This window comes from Ictalurus furcatus, chromosome 8 (assembly GCF_023375685.1).
Source record: "Ictalurus furcatus strain D&B chromosome 8, Billie_1.0, whole genome shotgun sequence".
NCBI lineage: Eukaryota > Metazoa > Chordata > Actinopteri > Siluriformes > Ictaluridae > Ictalurus > Ictalurus furcatus.
The window spans coordinates 22055391-22079078 of NC_071262.1; the positions used below are offsets into that span (position 1 = coordinate 22055391).

Below are 23688 nucleotides of genomic sequence, written 5' to 3' on the forward strand. Positions count from 1 at the left end.
TGTCCAATTCCGTGTCGCAAACGCCCCCTAGTGTTCGGGAAAATTTCCGTTGTGTTGCGGCTTGATTCCGTTGTGTTGTTAACTTATGTTTGCTTTTTACATTTCGTCGTGTTGTGCACTACAGGGCCACCATAGTTTTTTCCTCAACCAAGTATTAATTCTGTTTATTCTTGTATAAAAAGTAATATGATTGATGTGGGGGTCTGGGGCACCCCCTAAGTAATTTGTTGCTTAGGGCCCCCAAATGTTCAGAATTGACCCTGTTGTAATGGACCTAAAACAGAGCTTCGATGGAGTGGTAATGGAGCATGTTCAGGGTTGTACCAGAACATATTTAGAGCTTTAATCAGAGTATGGAGTTAGCACAGAATTATAATAGTGCATAGATAGGTTATAATACAAATATAGCAGAGCCTAAAGTTGTAACCGAGTGTAAATAGAGATATAAAAGAGCAAATAGTTAAAATGAGGAGTTAATAGATCACAAAGAACACATTTGGACGCAAACTAATTTGCAGCACCTTCTATACAGTGAATATCAATGTTTTGTCACAAGCATACAATGCATATGAACAAAGTAAATGTGCAACGATTCAATACAATACATTTTAATACAGCAATAAATCAGGATTTAAAAAAAAAAAATCCCTGTAGTGTTTCCTGATTTGAGATAAAAGAGGGAGCTACTTTTACAGAGGATGTTTCAGCATGAGCTTAATTAAATTTAAATGTTTATTACATCTCACATAATATAAGCAGCATTTTATGACAAATAGCCGATTTTATTGAATGCTTTGTTCAATATCGAATCAAGAGTCTCATGTGGAATGAAATGATATGATTGGTGCAGAACATTGGTGGCATACAGAGCATACAAGTGAAAGTATGATATGCATCGTGACATGCTTGTGACAGAACGTAGATATTCATCGTATAGAAGATTCTGCAAATAAGTTGCACATGTGAGGATTTTTTTTCTGGGTTGAGGGATCACAGATAGACTTATTACAGACTACTAATACCATTACTGTTTTGGAAACTAGGTAACGCAGTCAGGAAGAAAACGAAGCCGCCCTTTAGCTAAACGTCCTAGCCTATGAATCGGTTTCGCAGACTATTTCAGTGTTAAAGAACTCTGGCAGCGGATCTGCAGAAAAACAGGGACGCTTCTGACTGCTGAAGGAAAAACAGATATCGTTCATTCACGGATCATCAGCACTGTTGTCAATAATTATGCAAATGAACCATTCTGCTGGCAAATCAGAGCGCTGAACATCTGTCCCCTCCCTGTTTGCTTTCTGCATAATGAACTATTTTTTGGAGCTAATGTAGATTCTTGCTGTCAGTGTTGGTTCTCCTGAGGAAACACAAAGCCATGTGCTGACTGCAGATACGACAGAGAGACACGCAGAACGACAGCTCACTCACATGGCACGTTTATTTGTTTGGTTTTTATCCTTTTGGTCTTATTGATGCTTGTGGTTAATCTGTCATAAAATACTACTACTATTACCAATAATAATAACAATAATAATAATAATAATAACAATATAATAATCCATTAATGTAGGATGGATGATGGATGAATGGATGGATGGATAAATGGATACCATGAGCAAGGTTGACCTGTAGTTTGCAATACACACTAGGTATCAGAAGTTTTGAATGGATGGATGGGCAGTTGATTGGATGGATGGATGGATGGATGGATGGATGGATTATTGATGAGTGGATGGAAAGATGGATGGATAAGGTAATAAATTGATGGATGGATGGATGGAAAGATGGATATCATGAGCAAGGTTGACCTGTAGTTTACAATACACACTAGCTATCAGAAGTTCTGGGTGGATGGATGGATGGTTAGTTGGTTGGATGGATGGATGGATGAATGGAAAGATGGATAAATGGATGCCATGAGTAAGGTTGACCCTAAGTTTGCAATACACACTAGCTATTAGAGGTTTTGGATAGATGGTTGGATGGATGGATTATTGATTGACAGATGGAAAGATGGATGGATAAGGATGGATTGATTGTTGGAATGCACACAATAATTATCAGAAGGATAGTATAGATGGGTGGATGGATGGATGATGGATAGATGAACTCCACTGAACCCCCAGGGGAAGATTTGCATACTACAGTAGCTGAAGAACACCATCAGTGTGTGTGTGTGTGTGTGTATGTTTGTGTGTGTGTGTGTCTGTGTGTGTGTGCCAGGTGAGGTATTCATTTATTTATTTATTTATTTATTTATTCAGTGCTTTATCCTGGTCAGGGTCTTTTTTTCCGAATTTCTGAACAATTTTCCTTTAGGTCTGCATTTTTGTAGCCGTTAGTCTGTTCAGTCTTTTCTAAAGCTCTTTGTGGTGCGACACAACGGCTATCAACTACACACGAGTACATCACTGTGAATAAAAGCCTCTAACTGAGGAAATGCAAATCTCTGCTGGCTCCTTTCTCTTCCATTTATACAACACATAATATAGAGAGGAAGAGAAAGAGTGAAAGAATGAGAGAGACAGAGATAAAGGGGAGGAGAGAAAGAGAGAGGGAGCAGGAGTGAGAGAGAGTGAGAGGGAAGAAGAGTGAGAGTAAAAGAAAGAGAATACATAGTGAGAAGAGAGAGTGAATGAGAGACAGAATGTGTAAAATTAGGAAAGAAAGAGAAATGGGAGAGGCGGGGAGAAAGTGAAAGATTGTGCACAAGAGAGAGGATAGAAGAGAAAGAAAATGGGAGAGAATTAATATTTAACACTGTAAAAAAAAAAATTAAACTTATTTTTGTAATTATTATATTATTTATTCTTTTTTTCTTTTTTTTTTTTAAATTCTCCTTTATTATCTATATTGATGCTTTGGCAATATTGTGTGTAAACAATCATGCCAATAAAGTACTTTGAATTGAATTGAGGGAATAGGGAGGGAGAGTGAAAGAGACAGAGAGAGAGGGATGTAGTGTGTTTAAGCGAGAGGTGAGAAGAAGAGTGTGAGAGAATGAACGAGAGAGTGAAAAAGGGGAGGATGTGTGTGAGAGAGAGCGAGAGAGATTGAAGGGAAAATGAATGTTGGTGGTGACACTCAGCAGGAGTGCAGTGGGTGGATGAAAGGGAATCGGTGCGGAACACATATACACACACACACACACACACAGCAGATCTATCTGACCTATAGCACTTTTGTGCTATAGAATAGTCAGCTATATCCTAATTCAGCAAATTTCTGTGTACATATGCTATAAGCCCCGAGCCCACACTGCACTCAGCTACACACACACCAGCACACACACCAACACACTCCAGCACACACATTGCCACTCATCAGCTCTCAGCATTAACTCCATATCAGAGCGAGCTCTTCGGTTGGCCATGAGAAATTAAATGGTGTGTACAGAATTAAATCCTAATAAAAAAAAAGAGGAAAAATGAAGAAAAAATAATCCTTAAAATGTTCCCCTTTAAACTGTATAAAGAGGACACGAGAATCATGTTCTATTCTTCATTCATTCATCAGCAGTAAAAACTGTGGACCATATTTAGAATTAGTAACTTTAGGTCTAAACTTTAAGTCATTATGTACACAGGGCTTCTGCTCTCATTATTCAGCAGCTTATCAAATAGCACTTGATCCAGCACAGAATTACAACACAGTATCTTGAGGCACAACTTATTGATGCCATGAGATATTAAATCGAGGTCATGAAATTGTAAAGTATGCATGACATTTAATCTATTTTATCATGCTTTTAATTGGCTATTTTGTTGAATTAGTTTCATAATGCTTTGGTTAATCTCCTGTAAAGAAAACATGTCCACGGATTGAAGGATAAGCTGACCGAGCACTTACCTGCTACACTTACAGCTCATGTTAAGTTCATTCTTATCTTTATCTGTATAATATTTGCAAAATCTCAGATTAAGATGCATCTCCTCTGATGGACATTAAATGGTTTTATGTATGTTTTTTTTTTTTTAGTAAATTTCAGCACGACATGTTGTGGTTACATCAAACTGTCAGGCAGTGGAGCTGGACTCAGTACTGCTTGTCGTTAGTCGAACTTCTGTTTTCACCTAATTTCACCTCGCATCCAGTTCTTGTGTAACTTTGTGAATAGAAATGAAGTCTGTAGCTTTGTCTGTGGTCTGAATAGCGATGAAATTCTCACCATGCACACTTACCTCGACTCTGAATACAGTGATTTTTTCCTGGTCACTGGATACAACGGGGGAATCGTGTCTGCAGGTCTGGAATGTGTCCTGGACGGAACCTTAGTCTATCGCAGACTTGATTTTGCGTTATACTGATTATTACTTGTTTTAACTTCATTTTCATAAGCAGATAGTTTAGCTTTCCTTTCATTCCTGATAGTATATCTCACTCACAGCCTGAGCTCAGAGGCTTTTTTAAAGGGTTTCATCTGCTCTGTGCAGCTTAATAAACTCTGATAAATGACCACCATGGGGCGTTTTTTTTTTGGACTCGTGACATTTAGAGCAATTGGCACCTTCAGTTCTTTAGTGAGATGGATATCCCAGCTAGGTTAATGCCAGAAACGTTGACCTTACAATGCTCTGTGTTACCATTAAGCCTGATTAATGTTTCTTCACTGGTTGACTTAAATGTGTTTTGCAGGAACACTGGATTTTCTGCATTCAGAAAGGTGAGGGTTTTAATACAATAGATGATATCGTGACATGGAGGGTTTAATTTGTCTAATTTTGTCTAATTAGCCTAATTTGTATTAGCATAAAAAACATTCAGCAACTGAGACATAAATTGAACAAGTTTCACAGACGTTTGATGAACAGAAATGGAATGATGAGTCCCTGAACGGGGGGGGGGGGGGGATGGGTCGATATTAAAAGTAACAGTCAGTATCCGATGCCCTCCAGCTGCTTTAAGTACTACAGTGCATCTCATCCTCATGGACTGCACCAGATTTGTCAGTTCTTGCTGTGAGATGTTACTCCACTCTTCCACCAAGGCATTTGTAAGTTCTCCATCATGTCTGTGGGACACATGGTTACATGTAATTTTCCACTGCAGGGACGATCAGCTGTCCTTCCTGTCTCCTTGTAGCGCTGTCTTAGGTGTCTTACATTACAGACATTGTAGTTTATTGCTCTGGCCACATCTGCAGTCCTCATGCCTCCCTGCAGCAGGTCTATGGCCTGTTCACGCAGGTGAGCAGGAACCCTAGACATCTTTCTTCTAGTGTTTTTCAGAGTCAGTAGAAAGGTCTTTTTAGTGTCCTAAGTTATTGTAACTGTGACCGTAATCACCTACCGCCTGTAAGCTGTCCGTGTCTTAAGGACTGTCCCACAGGTGCATGTGCAATAATTGTTTATGGTTCATTGAACAAGCATGAAAAACATTGTTCAAACCCTTTCCAATAAAGATCTGTAAAGCTTATCTGGATTTTACAAAATTATCCTGAAAAAGGGACATTTCTTTTTTTGCTGCGTATACAATCACCAGCACGTGATGCATAAAATCGTGCAGGGCAAGAGATTCAGTTTATGTTCACATCAAACATCAGAATGGGGGAAATATGTGATCACAGTGACTGTAGCATGGTTGTTGGTCCGAAATGGGCAGGTCTGAGAATTTAAGAAGTCTTTAGAGTTTACACATCCAGTTCTGTGGGCAGAAAAGCCTTGTTGATGAAAGAGGTCAGAGGAGAATAGCCAGACTGGTTCAAGCTCACAGGAAGACTATAATAACCCAAATAACCACTCTTTACAACCATGGTGAGCAGAAAAGCATCTCAAACACATCAAACTTTGAGATGATTGTGCTACAATAGCCGAAGACCACATCAGGTTCCACTGCTGTCAGCCAAGTACAGGTGTCTGAGGCAACAGTGAGCATGGGCTCATTCAAATCGGACAGGTGAAGATTGGAAAAACATCGCCTGCTGTTTATCTAATCTTCAACTGTCCACTTTCAGACCGAATTCAGACACATTCTGCAATAAGTGTAACCTCATGATTCTCATGTATTGCCTTCCATGGATGTGACCACAGCGAAACCTGCACCATTCTCATTTCAGAAAAAACGTTGTGTGTGTGCGTATATTCCCAGGTATGGCTGTGTGGGGGAAGTGTGGAGGTTCTCCCCTGTTCCAGAATAGCTCACATCGAGCGTGCCCACAAGCCGTACACCGACGACCTGGCAGCTCACGTGCGCAGGAACGCATTCCGAGTGGCTGAAGTGTGGATGGACGAGTTCAAGAACCACGTGTACATGGCCTGGAACGTTCCACTGCAGGTAAAACAACCCAGCAAATAGAACTGATGGCATTAGTAGTTTCAGTACCTGTATTGAAAACTGTGGTCATGTTATTAAAGTTAACAGAAACTGCAGTTTCATAGCGGTACAGCTTCACGTTTCGGGGTTGGATCCTGTGCTCGGTTTTCTTCTGGGTTCTCCGGTTTCTTCCCACCTCCCAAAAACCAGTTGGCTGATTGGTAACTGTAAATTGTGTGTGATGCCTTGCTTCATGCCAGCGGGATATAACAGCTTCCCTATCTGGAACCAGTGCATTGTGTCTTAGGAGTATGAGGAATCAGCTGCACACAATGATGACATCAGCTTTCAGTGATAGGTTAAAGGAATGAGATCGCAAATGTGAAGGCGAAGAAGTAACTGCTTGAGTAAATCTGCTTGTTTCTGATCGAGAAGAAGAATTGCAGAAGTTCTTGTTGGTCTCTGAGCTGTGCTTCTCTCGTGGGCGTTCTCTCATCTCAGTTCTGGTGGCAAATGATTTTCCAAGCATCATCACTGTGTGTGTGTGTGTGTGTGTGTAGAACTCAGGGATCGATATTGGAGACATCAGCAAGAGGAAGCTCCTGAGGGAGAGGCTGCAGTGTCGACCCTTCCGCTGGTTCATGAAGAACATTTACACTGAAATGCGAACATACACTGACACCATTGCATACGGAGAGGTAAGCACACACTTTCATGTGTCTGAACACCAAATCGATCGGAAGATCTGTCCCATTTTTAGTGGGAATGTTATTGGAATGTTGGAGTTTAATACGAGAAAAAGTTGTCAACGATCTCAAACATAAAGGAAGGTGATAACGGTCAAGTTTAGTTATTAGCTCCTAAAAACAGAGCAAGAGCTTCTTTTCTCCATCACCATTTTCCAGTGAAAATCCAGCATAGAAGCGGGCATGGACGTAAAAGCAAACGCTGGATTCAAAATCCCAGAATGCAACGCAGCTGAGTTGTGGTAGAAAAAGTTTCTTTCTCTCTCTCTCTACTGATACTGATGAGATCTATGAGAAAGTTGACACTTTAGAAGCTGATCAGTTTGAGCAGAGTGTACAGATGAGGAAGTGAGAGAGCTGGACAGACCAAAGGAATAAAGCGCCGCTGCACTGCTCTCTTCAGCTAGAGATGAAGCAAGGGCTAAATCCCACTGCACCATTATCATCTGGTAGTCGAACGGCATCGTGGGTAATGTAGGAAAGTGAAAACAGACCAACGTGTTGATGAAAGAAAAGAAGTGCAAGCAATAAAAATAATAAACACAGAATTTCATGGCAAAATAAAGCTTGGACACATTTGAAGATCATGTGTTAATTATAAAGATTAATATACAAGTGGTTCAGGGTGGATTTATCCTTTAATACCTGTTTTAGCTGTAAGCAAAAGTCTCTTGTGCATCTCTCAACGATGCTGCAATATTATATTACGTTCCCCACTCCAGGAAGCCTATATTAACATTAGCATTAACATTTCTCATTTTATTATTTTTTTATTTGTTACAACCACAGGCTGGTAGCGAAATGTGCTAATTGCTGTTCCTTTATGGATTAGTGTGATTAAGAGCTCTGCTTTATGGACAAAGATGAGCTGAGCTCCAGGGTGTTGAGGAAAGCATAGTGACCATTAGCAAGCAGTGCGAATGAAACAGATTCTGAATTCATAATATGATTCATTCTCGTCTTATCTTTCTTTCTTTTTTTTTTAAAACTGTTCTGCATGCTCTGATTGTGCAGCTGAAGAATAGCTTGAGGCCGGATCTGTGCGTGGATCAGGGGCCAGACTCGGACAACATCCCCATCCTGTACCTCTGTCACGGCATGACGCCTCAGGTTAGCGCCCCCTCTCCTCCTCCTCATGATTTGCCTCTGATTGGTGTAGAGCTGTACACATTTTTATTTTTTTTTTTAAAGTTTCACTTTATGCTCGTTCGCAGTATTGTGTAATGACCTCAGCCGATCTGCAAAATATTTACAAATGCACAAGTCTTTCTTTTGAACAGTTTTCAAGGTTTTTTGTTATTGTTTGAAGAACACAAAGCTGATTTCAGTCCAATTCATTATTCAAGATGTGTTTTTTTCCCCCATGAAAATGTTTCGTAAGCTGTCCAAGTGTAAAATCACGGTTCCATCCATCCTGCATTTTGTGGCGGGGGGGGGGGGGGGGGTTGGGGGGGTTTACACGATGTGTTCAAGCCAGGAGCAGTCAGGCTGAGTGCAAGTAATAATCGCCTGGTGAAAAATCCAAGTCAAATCAATGAGAACAGGAAACAGAACATTTCTTCTACAAGCTCATATTTAAGGAACAAACACTCCATGTTGTGCTTTTATACAAAAATAATCAATCATCTTCAGATATCAACAAGCGTTTTATTCCTTTTATACTACAGCAGTTTTCCATGATTAGGATTTTTAAAAATAATTGTAGTCAATTTATAAATATTATTTATATACACCGATCAAACATTAAAACCACCTGCCTAATATTGTGTAGGTCCCCCTTGTACCGCTAAAACAGCTGTGACCCGTCAAGGCATGGACTCCACAAGACCTCTGAAGGTGTGCTGTGGTATCTACCAGTAGACAGGGGTCAGCATGGGCACTCTGACCTGTCTGTGACTACGCAGCCCTCATACACAGCAAGCTGCAATGCCCTGTGTGTTCTGACACCTTTCTGTCATAGCCAGCATTAACTTTTTCAGCTATTTGTACTACAGGAGCTCTTCTGTGCGATCGGACCAGACAGGCTAGCCTTCACTCCCCACGAGCATCAATGAGCCTTGGGCGTCCATGACCCTGTCACTCATAAACCGGTTGTCCTTCCTTGGACCACTTTTGGTAGGTACTAACCACTGCATTCCAGTAACACCCCACAAGACCTGAAGCTTTGGAGAAGCTCTGACCCAGTCATCTAGTCTTCACAATTTGGCCCTTGTCAAAGTCACTCAGATCCTTACACTTGCCCATTTTTCCTGCTTCCAACACATCAACTTCAAGAACTGATTGTTCATTTGCTGCCTAATATATCCCACCCCTTGACTGCTGCCATTGTAACGAGGTAGTCGATGTTATTCACTTCACCTGTTAGTGGTTTTACTGTTATGGCTGATCGGTGTATACATTTTTGTTATATTTAAATCAGATATTTACTTTATCTATTTAGTTATACTGTATGTATTGTTGTGGAATGCCCATGCAACAAGTTAGTTCCTGTTTGCACTTATGTTATAGCAGCTATAAACAGTCGTTCCCTCACCAACGTTGTCTTTTATTCTCCTCTCGAAGTCAAAAAGTCGAAGAAAAACACAACTTGTCACGTTACCAATAAAAACATAAATGGTAATCTCTGTACTGAAGATTTTTGGTTAAAGTTACATCTTCATCTCTGACAAAGCTCTGACCCTGGAGACTCCTACCATAAATTCTAAATAAACATCTTCCAGAAAAATTCACCATATGAACCATTTAACATGGTTATGTGAAGGATCAGCCATACAAGTCAATATGTTACTGAGCTGTTACTATAGAAATGATAACATATTAATTCAATTATACTATATAAATTATGGTATAAATTATATTAATTAATGTAATTACTATATTTTGAGCTACATTGCTCTGTAAATAAATTATTATTGTTATTATTATTATTACTCTTGGCCTTTAAGCAAAGCCTTTAACATTTGATATATTGTGACTCTGTGACTTTACTTCTCTCTCACTCATAAGTCATTTTAAAGAAAAGCGCCTTCCAAAATGGCTAAACGTAAACCTCTTTCTTGGCCTTTAAATAATCTACAGGCTGTCATCAAGAACGTACTCGGGCCAACAATAAAAGAAATGAGTCAGCATAATCCTCTTGTTACTTTTATGGAAAAATCTTTAATTGCATGTCATCTGGAACTTTTCCCCTCCATTGTGTTGGGTGTGAAGACTGAGCGGTTTTATCGTTCTGCATTATGCTGTGCTTGCTTTTCTGCACGTCGCTGCCGTATCACAAATGATTGCCGTGCTTTACAGAGACGTGCAGGAAAAAGTGAAACCCTCCCTAATATTAAATCCATAAACCCTGACCCATTATTTTCCTGTAGAACCGCTCTGTCTGAATGTGTAATGCTGTTTGGTTATGCATCAGCAAAAAAAAAATAGGCAGGGAAATATTGGCATATACGGGGCGCTCGGGTTTGTCAGTTGTACATAATAAGCTAAAAATGAATTTTAAAATGAATGAATAACGTGGATTTGATCATTAGTTGTGATTAGTTTGGAGTTGATCCTGACATGACGCTTTTCCCACACCACATCAGCATCAATCTGACAATGAAAAAGACTTCTCTCTCGCTCACTCTCTCTTTCTCACTCTCTCGCTCACTCTCTCTCTCTCTTTCTCTCTCTCCCTCGCTCTCTCTCGCTCACTCTCTCTCTCTTTCTCTCTCTCCCTCGCTCTCTCTCGCTCACTCTCTCTTTCTCACTCTCTCGCTCACTCTCTCGCTCACTCTCTCTCTCTTTCTCTCTCTCCCTCGCTCTCTCTCGCTCACTCTCTCTTTCTCACTCTCTCTCTCTCTCTCTCTTTCTCTTTCTCTCTCTCCCTCGCTCTCTCTCGCTCACTCTCTCTGTCTCTCTCGTTCTTTCTGTCTCTCTCTCACTCGCTCATTCTCTCTCTCACTCACTCTCTCTCTGTCTCTCTCTTTCTCTCTCTCTCTCTCTGTCTCTCTCGCTCTCTTTCTGTCTCTCTCTCACTCGCTCATTCTCTCTCTCACTCACTCTCTCTTTTTCTCTCTCTCGCTCTCTCTTTCTCTCTCTCTCTCTATCTCTCTCTTTCTGTACTGATACTGATGCGATGATCCGAAATGCTCACATCTGCTAACATCATGCTTAAGTATGCTTGAAGGAGGGGACACACTGGGCCCAACTGTTATACTGCAGCGTTTCTGCTGACGCTTTTCTGCCAATCAGCAACGTTTGCACAATCTTGGAGTACCATAATAGAGCAGTTTTGCTTATAAACTAAATTAACATATTTCTTCATGTATACTTTTAGTTAAAAGTGAAACAAAAACAAACCCCAAAACAACCCCCAAAACAACCCAAGCAGAGTATTGAGGGTTGAATATTCGTCATTGTCTCCAGGGATGTGAAATCACAACCTTCTGGTCACAAGCACAGAACTTTAAGATTAAACTGCTCTTACTATAGTTCATCATCATCATCATTAGTCAGCTGGAAGATCCTGTGGGTTTCATTTCCTCTGCCACGTGTTATTCTTATTTTGCTTTGTTGTTGTTTTTTTTTAATTCCACAGTGCCATTGAACTCTTCAGTCTGATTGGTTTGAGCTCTGAGAGAAGTGCAGCTGCAAATCACAGGTTTATATTAATGTGCTCGTTCTAATATGTTATCATTTCATTGCCAGAGACTTGTATGGCAACTATTAAACATATTTTTAGCAAACATACTTCTGTTTAACAAACAAAAGTGTATAACTGTCGATATGGTGATGTTGTTTATTTAACATTTATGGAAGGAGTCTCCAGTGTCAGCACTTTGTAACAGTCAGAGGTAACTTTAACTTTTCCGACATTTTCGCGAGCTTTGCGGTTTCTCAGTAACATGACAAGTTTTGTTTTTTTGTCTTCAAGAGACAGAAAAAGAAACTAAATGTAACTATAAACAGATCAAATGTCTGAGTAGTCATTCTGTAATAAAATAAAAAAAACCTTCAGGGTGATCATAGTAACTCCACTTGTGGTGTTGTTGATTATTTTCCTATAACAGCACAACCGCAAGTTTTTTGTTCCTTACTTTGATGGACCGAGTTATGAGTTTTAACGTAGCACCCTTTTATCTTTCACAGAGCACCCTTTTAGCATTCTTTCATCATCGGAGATTTTATAGACTTTTCCGTAAAACAGCAGAAAAGCTGTTGTAGCCGGTTACCAATTAGTTAACATTGATAATTCTGTTCCGTAGACAAACCAGGAAATTCGTTCAAGGTCAGAATTGTCTTTGTTTGCAGCAAACTCCACCCCATTCACACAAATCCCGCCCAGCCGTCTGTAGTCTGCATGTCTGAGGTCTGAATTTCGCTATTAAATTGTCACTACACTTTTAATAGGTTCATTTTTACTGAAGGATACCAATAATTGAAGAGGGCACTGTATAATGTGCTTAACCTCCATTTCTTCTGTCACTGAATAGGAAGCTAGCTTTCACCCACTCAGTGTCACTTATTTTTCCTGCAGAAAAGCTGCAAAGCACTAAGCACCAAGCCATTTCCTGAAGCACGTCGTAACACGTCGCTGCACAGGCTTCTGTTTTAACTCATTTAATTCTGTTTTGCTTCTTTGCCCAACATTTTCCTCTGGACCTGCCAGAAGGATGGAAAAAGCTGTTTGTATGGTGGCACTGTTACTGTAAATGTTTTTCTCTCGGTTTATCCTTTGTGCCCACTGGATGTTTTGGTTTCTGTCTCAAGAATAAGAAAGAACAGGCTAAAACTAATCTTTTAAAAGAACATTACACTGAATAATTTACATTTTCAAACTCAAACCGTTAGAGAAAATCCTTCCCCTTATAAAATTCCTTCTCTTCTCTTCTCTTCATCCTCCTGGAGAGGATTTACCAAATGTTAACTGTGCGGTACCGATAATTTTGAAACCAGTGTTTTGCCCTATGTGTTTGAAAAAATCAATACATAGTTTTATAATTAATCTCAAAAGAGCATTTATAGGAATAAAACACTTGGTGGTGTGCTGTTATAGGAAAATAATCAACAACAGGGTGGTGTGAGGAAGCGGAGTTACTGTTATCAGCCTGAAGTTGATTATTTATTAATAACAGCATGTCCTGAAGTGTTTTATATCCCCCAATACTACAGCAATTCCAGCAGTGCAGTTTTTTTTTTTTTTTATAGGAATGACACATCATACTTTTCATCCATTTGTAGTTACACTTATTGTTGTGGAACATCTGTGAAATGAGTTAGTTCCTGTTCTGATTTACGTTATAGCAGCTATAAATGGGCAATACCTTACTAAACTCTCTTCTTTTTCTCTGTTGAAGTTGATAAGACAAAAAAATGCAGCTTGTTACTGAGAAACAATTTTTTTAAAAATCATTTTAAAAAGACTTTTGCATTTCCTGTCTGTTACTAACTGTTACAAAGCTCTCACACTGGAGACTCCTTCCATCATTTAAAAAAATAAATCTGTATATTAATCTGTACACTTTGATTGAGTCTACCATACAAGTCCCTACACTATAGAATTGACGACGTAGTTGAATGTATTATAGATTAGAATGCATTAATATAAACCTGTGATTTGCAGCTGCACTACTGTCACAGCTGCTGTTATTGAAAGTTAATACACCTTCTGATATATCAGATTTAAATGTTCAGCAGAATAATTAGTGCACACAAAAAAATCATCTTAAACGAGTCTTCATATTATTCGGATTATGTACGGCAGCACCACGTCAGTGGATGTTCGTGGACATCCACTGTTTGGTTGGTCCTGTCATGTCACTGCAAACCAGCGTCTCCATTTTCCAGAATGCACCACGAACTACAAACATGGCCGACGACTACAACTACCCAAAGCTATACACTGTCACGTCACCTTCTCTTAGGAACTAATCAGACACACCTGTTCCCAATTACAATCTCAATCACACCACACTACTTAAGAGACTCTCACACACAGCCATGGTGAAAGATATGCGCAGTTACATTTTGTCTCTGCCGTTACCAAGCCTTGAGACCTTGTTTGTTTATTCGGTTTGTTTTGTTTTTTGACTTTGTTATTCTCTGGACTCTGATTCTCTGCCTTGCCTAGTTTGGATTGTTTGCATGATCGTTTGACCCTTGTGTGTCTATGGTTATTGATTTCTGCCTAACCATGTGGATTTGTCTTCTCATTAAACTGTCTTACCTGCACTTGCATCCGTTCTCACCTCTAATAAGTGACAGGTCCGCAACACTTCCAGTCGTTTTGAATTTGTTAATAAGTTTGGCAACAATGTGGGGTGTGATGTGTTCGACTATCTGAAAACAAGAAATATATACTAGAAACTAAATATAAATGACATTTTGCAAAAAAAAAAAAAAAAAAAAGGGTTAATTTCCCATATGTATGAAGTCTTTTGGGACACCCTTTAGTTTCCTCCCTGGGCTTTGCAAGTGACGATGATCACATGGTTATTCCTTGTAAGTCACCCATAGTACTTCCACTAACTGTGTGCTCTTTCTCAGGAGTTCTTATATTGTGACCTTAGAAGAGTTTCTATTGTCGCTCTGCCTCTGAATGATACACTCAGCCTTTGTGTCTGCAAAGTGAAGTTTAAAATTGGAACGTGAGCTGAACTTTAAGTGTCTGTTTACAGCCTGGTTATTGACTGCTTTTGAACATGTCATAGTTGGAAAGCTTCTTTCATAAACAGCATATTACTGCGAGAGTGACAGAAAGTGCCTTTACCAGACACCGAGATCAATATCGACTCAGATCTGTCAACAACAGAGCTCTCACCAAGAACCTGTACTGCATCTGAATATAGAAAGCAGGTCCTTAACATAACTTTTTGTATTTTCAGTAAGTACAGCTGACTTTGGTGTCTTTGATGCCCGGATCCCAAAACCATCCTCATAAATATTTCAGCAGTGATAGTATCTGTTTCAGCATTTCTCTCTTTTCCAGTTAAATTTATTTTAAGAGTTTATTTCAGTACAGTCTGTAGACTGATGATGGTGAAACATCATGGCCAGCTTTGTTTGTTCTACAGATTCCTGACAAACGGGCTCCCAGAACAGTTTGGCAAGTGTTATGGAAATTAAAAGATTTGAACAGCAAAGAGCAGAACAACCAAACTGATTCACTCAAGCTCAAACTCATTCTTCGGTTATAATAACATTATGACAAAATGGCAAAATCAACATAAACGCAGCATAACAATAAAAAAATTCTATTTAGCAAAGCATGACTAGAAAACTTCATTTTTGGGATCTATTCACATCCTTTGAGTCAGAAAGCCAGTATATGGTTAAAAAAAAAAACCTTTTAAAAATAATGTTAACAGTATATATCACTACAGTCCGTGACTGATGATGGTGAAATGCTAACGATGGTGGCCTGCTTTCTTTGCTCTGCTCTGCAGATTCCCTCACACAGGGCACCGGAACTGGCAAATGGTGACAAATTAAAATAAAAAATAAAAAAGAAATGTGTTACTAATGTGTCAAGTCACATCTTTTTAATTACTGCTACCACCAGCAAGTACAATTTACGCACAAACCCGGAAACCAGCTTAAAAATAAGCTACAGTGCATCAAGACAATGAGAAATTAGTTTTGTTTCTCATAAACAAATTTTGGTGAACAAATTAATAAATAGTTCGATTAGCCAAGATTATTTGAAAAGGAAAAGTTCTGTCATGAAGCTTCTCTCTCTCTCTCTCTCTCTCTCACTCTCTCTCTCTCTCTCTCTCTCAGACATGCTTAAAGAAATGAGGGACTCTTTAATTCTTTGTTTTTAAAGCTAGTTTGTGTCGTAAGTACTCCTAATAATTTTACTCAAAAATTCTACAGTGTAGTCCAATTAGAAAACAAAAACTTCAGGCAGGGAAACCCTATCAAATACTCAAACGTCATGTCAACGCCGAAATCAGCGTCATTTCCCCGAGTACACTTCCGACACAAACATGGCTCCCATGGACTCCAACTCCTAGTTCACAAGCTCAAGTACACCCGGTTACTGATTGCACCCGCCTGGACTCGATCACCACTCCAACCCCTATAAAGACGCTCACTGCACAGAGACGTTCCTGCGAAGTATTCACTCAGCTCTCTTCACACATCCGACATACCAAACCTTTGGTTAATGTTTGCCAATCCTGGTTTTGACCCTTGTTTGTTTTCTTGCTCTCTGATCTCAGTCTCGTCCTCTGATGACCTGTTTGTACATCACCTGACCCTTTGCATGATCCTGAATTTTGCCATTGATACTGTGATTGGGATTTGTTTGTGTTTCCCAGTCTTTATTTGTAATAAAAGCGTTCACCGCAACTGTTGCCATCTCTGCTGCCTGATTCAAAGGTCAAGAGTGCTTAAACGTTTAATGTAAACTGACCTAGACAACCTGAGAACACCTGAGGAATTCCAGCCAGAGGCTTCTGTAAAACGTTCCCAGAGATTGTTCCAAAAAGGCTTCGTTTTCCATCAAAGCCGTGGATTAAAGCCTTGGCGTGGATTCTGGGCTTAGCAGGAGGAAGAGACATGCATTACTGATCCTGATCAAACACATAGCAAGTGCTGGAGGATTTGAGTTGTTTTTTGTTTTTTTTTCCTCACGGGATGCTTCCAATCAGCACGCAGCTCTCTGTGGACATATCTATTAAAGTGCACCAGAAAGGAAATAATTGTCTACTAATTCTTGAGCTGTTTTATTTTATTGTGTAAGATTTTCTCCAAGAACAAGTCTGCACTGTGTATAATTAATGTATAAAAGCACAGACTAGAAATCTCTGAAGTCACTGTATGTGTATTAAGTGCTGTAAGACAAGAAGGCATAAAAAATACTTTAGAATGGCTGTCATTTTGTATATAACACGTAAGCTGCCTTTCTCGTAAGCTTCTTTCAGTAATACACAATCTTTATTAAAGCTTTTCTAGGAAATGTTTAAACATGGGTGGGTTACGTGAAAAAAATGTAATATCTCTATGTAATAATTTCTTTTCAGTATGTACCGTATGTATGCCTCTAAGCTGGAGACTTAATAAATGCTACATAATGTAATTTCAGAACGTGTACTACACCAGCTCGGGGCAGTTGCGTGTCGGTGTCTTGAGCCCAACCATCGACGACAACGATAACAAGTGCCTGGTGGATGTGAACGGGCGTCCGCGCCTGCTGGAATGCAGCTACGCTGGGAACAAGCACATGAAGCACTCCTGGCTCTTCACTCAGGTCTGCTCACCACCACCACCCACAATCCCTTTTTAGTGCAGTATTGTGTTTATGACTGTGTAGAACATCTTATAGGATATGACGCAAAGGAGTCTATGCATAGCACAGCATTTCTGATTTTGACTCCTTGCTATGACGAGCCACCTGGTTTTCGGCTGTAACAGTGGTCAGACCAAACAGGAAGAAAATTCACCCGTTGTTGGGAGATTGCAAGTTCGAATCCCGACAATTCCACACCCTAGGGATCAAAATTGTGTGGGAGGGGTGTGCACTCTCTCCCCTGTCAATCACAGTGACGTTAGCCAGTTGTAAGCGTCTGTGAGCTCATGTATGTGGAAGAGGGTGAACAGTGCTTTCCTCTGATTGTTACACAGCATGAGCAACAGTTTGACAATATGTAGTTGGTTGGCTTTGTGTCTTCGGAGAAAGCATGCGTTAGCCTTCACCCTCCCTCGCTGGTAGCTACGGAAGTCCTATGCGGCCATTTTTTTTCTTCTTTCTTGTTTCTCATGATCTCGACTTCATTTTCTCATGACCTCGACCTAACAAAAAAAAACATTTTCTCCTGATAGACATAGCAATAGTTGTTTTCTTGTGATCTTGACATAACAAAGTTGTTTTTTTTCTCGTGATAGACATAACAATAGTTGTTTTCTGGTGATCTCGACAACAAAAAGACGTTTTCTCACGACATAATATTATGATGAGAAAATCTCACGCCTTGTGAATGGGACTGGTGTCACATGCACGTTGGAGTCATCACTATCAAAATCATAAATTTAATAATTGCCTGCTGTAGAGATGGACATTATCTTCTCATTAAGAGAGAGGGGTGTCCCCTTCTCAAGTGTCAATCACTAACAGACACAGAGCTGTTTCAGCTTGAGGGAGTCCCTGATCAAAGTAAAAGCCAATTTGTTCATCCACGCTGCTGCAGGATTGCACTCCGTTTTTTCCCCCTCAACTTCCCTTGCATTTATTTGGTCACAGAATAGCTTAAAAAGCTGAAAAAAGTTTGAAAGAAAGGCCATTTTTTGTTGTTTTTACATTCGGACCAATTTAATAGCTAGTTCATGAGGAAGTGAGAAAAAAGCAAGATGGAGGACAGAGTGCAAGTGAAAAATGAGTTGTTACTGAGTGAATATGAGAAGATTTATGACCTGAAGTAAAAAAAAAAATTCATTGTCAATTGCATTGTAGCTAAAATAAGACTATGTATATTTTTAGGACATTCATCTGAATGCAATATCACGTCCCACTTTAGCTGCATGCAGTTAAGTCACACAAGCAGCTCAAATTCTTGTGATCTGGTTTTGCTAGCCACTTAGCAGTATTAATGCTAAATTGCTAACCAAACAACTGAAACCAGAAGTAGAGCTCTAATGGGAAGTTGCACTTGCACCAGTCCTTATAAAAACCTGTTGAGGGGTAGTGGTGAGCACTGTTGCCTCGTACCTCCAGGGTTGGGGGTTTGAATTCTGCCTAGGTCCTGTGTGCGTGGAGTTTGCATGTTCTCCCTATGATTTGGGGGTTTCCTCCGGGTACTCTGGTTTCCTCACCCCAAATACATGAGTTGCAGGCTGATTGGAATTTCCAAATTGTCCTCAGTGTGTGATTGTGCCCTGCGATGGGTTGGCATCCCGTCTTGGGTGTCCCCCGCCTTGTGCCCCAAGTTCCCGATATAGGCTCCAGGCCCAGACCCTGTGTAGGATAAGCAGCATGGAAAATGAATGGATGATACATCTGACAGGATGAACCAAGAATACTGAACACACAAAATTTTACCGAACACATACATATGTGAAAATATTTCACATATGTACAGTGGTGTTTGAAAGTTTGTGAACCCTTTAGAATTAAAACATCATTAGATTTTCACACAAGTCCTAAAAGTAGATAAAGAGAACCCAGTTAAACAAATGAGGCAAAAATATTGTACTTGGTCATTTATTTATTGAGGAAAATGATCCAATATTACATATCTGTGAGTGGAAAAAGTATGTGAACCTTTGCCATCAGTATCTGGTGTGACCTGCTTGTGCAGCAATAACTGCAACTAAACGTTTCCGGTAAGTGTTGATCAGTCCTGCACATCGACTTTTAGCCCATTTTAGCCCATTCATCAGTACAGAACAGCTTCAACTCTGGGATGTTGGTGGGTTTCCTCACATGAACTGCTTGCTTCAGGTCCGTCCACAACATTTCTATTGGATTAAGGTCAGGACTTTGACTTGGCCATTCCAAAACACTAACTTTATTCAACTTTATTCTTCTTTAACCATTCTTTGGTAGAACGACTTTTGTGTTTCTCTTGAGATTCAGTTCTCAGACAGATGTCCTGACATTTTCCTTTACAGTTCACTGGTATAATTCAGAATTCATTGTTCCATCAGTGATGGCAAGTCGTCCCGGCCCAGATGCAGCAAACAGGCCATGATACTACCACCACCATGCTTCACAAATAGGATAAGGTTCTTATGCTGGAATGCAGTGTTTTGCTTTCTCCAAACATAACGCTTCTCATTTAAACCAAAAATTCTATATTGGTCTCATCCATCCACAAAACATTTTTCCAATAGCCTTCTGACTTGTCCATATGATTTTTAGCAAACTGCAGACAGGCAGCAATGTTCTTTTCTGAGAGCAGTGGCTTCCTGACTCCTAGAATCCTAGAGGTTGACATACTTTTGCCACTCACAGATATGTAATATTGGATCATTTTCCTCAATAAATAAATGACCAAGTATAATATGTTTGTCTCACTTGTTCAACTGGGTTCTCTTTGTCTACTTTAAGGACTTGTGTGAAAATCTGATGATGTTTTAGGTCTTATTTATGCAGAAATATAGAATGTTCTAAAGGGTTCATAAACTTTCAAGCACCACTGTATATACAGAACTTAACGCATTCAGGTAATTCTAATCATTTCTTTTGTGTACTGCTGGATCACTGAATCACTTGTTTCACTGTAAGAAATTGGCCGCACATTAAAAGTGCATTTTTACTTGAGTAAGAATGAAACATACCACTTACTGAACCAACCTTTATAAAAAGTGCAATTTATGTAAAAAAAAATAAAATAAAATAAAAATAAATAAAATAACAGTAAGAGAGTGAATACAGCACCTATGAACGGCAAGTCTTTGCAGTCCTCTGCAGTCATTATTTTTATTCGAGAGGGTCATCAGCACACTGTGCGTTAAAGGCCATTATTTTTCTCTAGTCCAGTGCCTCATTAAACGCTGCTTTTCCCCGAGCTGGCTCATTATTATACTGCTGCCTTCATAAATCTTAGAGAATGTCCAAACCTGGCCAAAGGTTTGTGAATTTTCCTTTTCCTTTTCAAACATGAATCCAGTAAGTTTGTTAGAACTTTCATGTGCAGAAAATAACATTTATTTATTTAAAATAAAGTAAGATTTTGGATTTTACCATGCTTCCTGTAGTACACATCTGCTCTAATTAAAATTCCCTTCTTGTTTCTGAGCAGTTATTAGAAAGTAAGTCTGTTTTTCATATTTATATCTGTCTAATGCGGGACGACCACGGACAGGAATTTTACCTCATTTTCCTGTACCAAACATGTAAAACGTGCTTGTAATAGAGGTCTTACAGTACATGTCCTCAGCACGTGGCGTGAATATTTCCCACCGCTCCCTTCATCATTTGAGGGATGTGTCTGTCTACAAGGCAGGACATGAATGAACCTGTCAGACATGAAATTCAAATACATTACCCTCTCATTCATGTAGGCTACTCTCGTAAACTTCATTTTGCATATATTTTGAAGAATGGTAGACTTGTGAAGTTAAAATATTCCTTATACATTGATTGTTTGTCTGTTTATAGCAGCTTCCAGTGACCTGCGTTCCATGCATAAATGTGCTCTTTTATTTTTGTCTTCTCTTGGTGTTTGTTACCTTCTGGTCATAGACGATGAGGAAACCAGACACTGCAGTTATTATTTGTCCAGACAGAACTATATTTTGGATGAGCTTGTATGTTTTATATCATGAGCAGATCCTTTCTTTCTCCACACTTTGGCCTTTCCATCACTTTGCTAGAGGTTAATTTTGGCTCCAGAACTTTTGTGGCTCATCTCTGTATTTCTTTGCAAATTCAAATCTAGTTTTCTGATCCTAACTGCTGATGAGTGGTTGCATCATGTGATATGGCCTCTATATTTCTGCTCGTGAATTCTTTTTCGAAGAGTGGATTGTGATACCTTCACCCCTGCCTTGTGGAGGTTGGAGCTCTCTGATCTTCACGTTGGTTTATCCTTTTTAACAACAAATGCATCTCTGCAGGTGAAACTGAAGGCTAAAACCAAGAAAAGATGTTCAGAGCTATTTATTGTTTTAAACAATCAATCGAACAGGACACACCTGGGTAACAAGGAACACCTGTCAGTCACATGTTCCAATACTTTTGCTCACCTACAAATCGGGTGGTCTGATACAAAATGTGCTGTGTTCTATGTCGTTTAACAAATCACCAGGAAATAAAAGATGAAATTCTAAGCTCTCTTCTCATATTCACCTTTTGAAACCCAAATGTCTTCAGTCTACAACAAAAACAAAGGCCCTTGCCGTTCCAATAGTTTCGTAGGGGACTGTAGGTATCTTGCAATACAGACAAACGAATAGTTTGACAATGTGCGTGTGGGTTCTGTAGAGATCGTTATATAAGGCGCACGAACATGTTACTAGAGGAAAAAGTGATCATCTTCGTAGCCTGCTGAATCATATGAATCAAAACGAATCAAAGCAACACATTGTGTTTCAGGGTCGCAAATGCACAAAGATTTACATGTTAAAAGGATTTAGGTTTGAATGTAGCATGTTTGTCCTTGGAACAGGAGGACAGAATAAGGCCTCAGTGTGAGATTTTGGATTTCAGATCAGGGAGGTGTTTCATCTCAAGCTTCTGCTTTCATCTTTTTTCAGCCTCTTCCTTTACACACTGGATGATGGAGAATACCTGAAGCTATTAAAAAAAAAAAAAAACCTCAGACAGTCAGAAATTTCGACCTTGTTCTATAGATATAGAGCTCAGAGGTGTGTGAATAGAGGAGAGGGGGCTTCTTCTGCGGTTCATAAAGAATTTATTATCTGTGAGCCGAACGTTTCAAGAAAGAGTCTGAGTCACTGTTTGAGTCACCTTGTTACCTCCAGCTTGGTTTTTTAGACTCCGATGGAACTCGAAGCTATGTAGATTAATTATATCAGCTTTTTTTTTCTGATCTCACTCTTGTCAGTGCTGCATAAGTTTTAAGTAACACTAGTGACATCAACACCCTGTCCAGAGTGTACCCCGCCTTGTGCCATGTTCCCTGGGATAGGCTCCAGGCTTTCCCGTGACCCTGAAAAGGATAAGCGGTATAGAAGCTGGATGGATGGATGGACTAGTGACATCAAGACAGTGGCGTATTTTAAATGCGTCATGGTGATCTGTCTGATTTTTGTCCTTTTTTCTTTCTTTGTATTCTGTTAGTGTAATAAGGAGGTAATGTTCCTGCATTACAGCATCTCTCTCTCTCTCTGTCTCTCACACACACACACACACATTCATAGGGAGGATCCATCCAGAACACCGAGTCACGGTACTGTCTCGAGCTCGTCCAGAGCAGCGGTGTGGAGGTCGGCTATCAGCTCACCCTACAGACGTGCACAACTCAAACGTGGACAATTACGAATATACTGACTGCCAAAGTTCTCTGAAGGCACCGACACCTGCGGGGCTGCACATGGAGCTGAATTTTTGACTAAGAAACTCTGCTTTTATACCCAAAGGCTCAATTTAGACACACGAATCTTATGTGCAGTGCATATCGGATGATTTAGACGTTAAACAATAAAAGTCACCGGCTGTGAGGAGGCTAATCATTTGTTCAAACACACAAATCCAGTCGGGAAAGAAGATCAACAGAACTAACTAGACCAATGTTGCTTGCTGTCCATCACCCATATATACATATGGGTGATGGACAGTATACCGTGATGGGTATATCACCCACATATATATATATATATATATATATATATATATATATATATATATATATATATATATGTATGTATTATTAGACGACAAAAAAATCACAAAAGTCAGAGTCAGATACATGAGCTGTATTTACATACCGGAACATGATTGGCTCTTGTATTTTATGATGTAATAACACTTAATAACACTGTAATAACTGAATTCTTTGGTTGCAAGTTGAGATCGGAGGCATGATGTAAAACGCTCACTGACGGCCGATTTAGCGCCACTATGATGTAAAACGAAGTTCTGACACTGTCCGAATTTCTTTCAAACTTAAATCTCAGAAGAACGACAAGATAGGATGATGCAAAACTTGTGTGATAGCTACAAATACAGTCAAGGCAAAAACCTAAACAAGCATGCTAATTGCTAGAAATTCTTATTACCTCAAGCCCACTTTGAAGAAGGCTT

The 23688-nt window shown here is 39.6% G+C and overlaps 1 protein-coding gene across 1 annotated transcript in view; it reads left to right on the top strand.

Moving 5' to 3' along the window:
* Positions 1 to 23157, top strand: part of LOC128611730 (polypeptide N-acetylgalactosaminyltransferase 18-like) — a 31176-nt gene extending 8019 nt beyond the window's left edge. Inside the window, exons 5-9 of the mRNA XM_053631474.1 lie at positions 6088 to 6273; positions 6813 to 6950; positions 8013 to 8108; positions 17068 to 17232; positions 22806 to 23157. Coding sequence (XP_053487449.1) covers positions 6088 to 6273; positions 6813 to 6950; positions 8013 to 8108; positions 17068 to 17232; positions 22806 to 22952 — 732 coding nt within the window. The 3' untranslated portion in view covers positions 22953 to 23157. The remainder of the gene's footprint in view (positions 1 to 6087; positions 6274 to 6812; positions 6951 to 8012; positions 8109 to 17067; positions 17233 to 22805) is intronic.
* Positions 23158 to 23688: the final 531 nt, after the last annotated feature.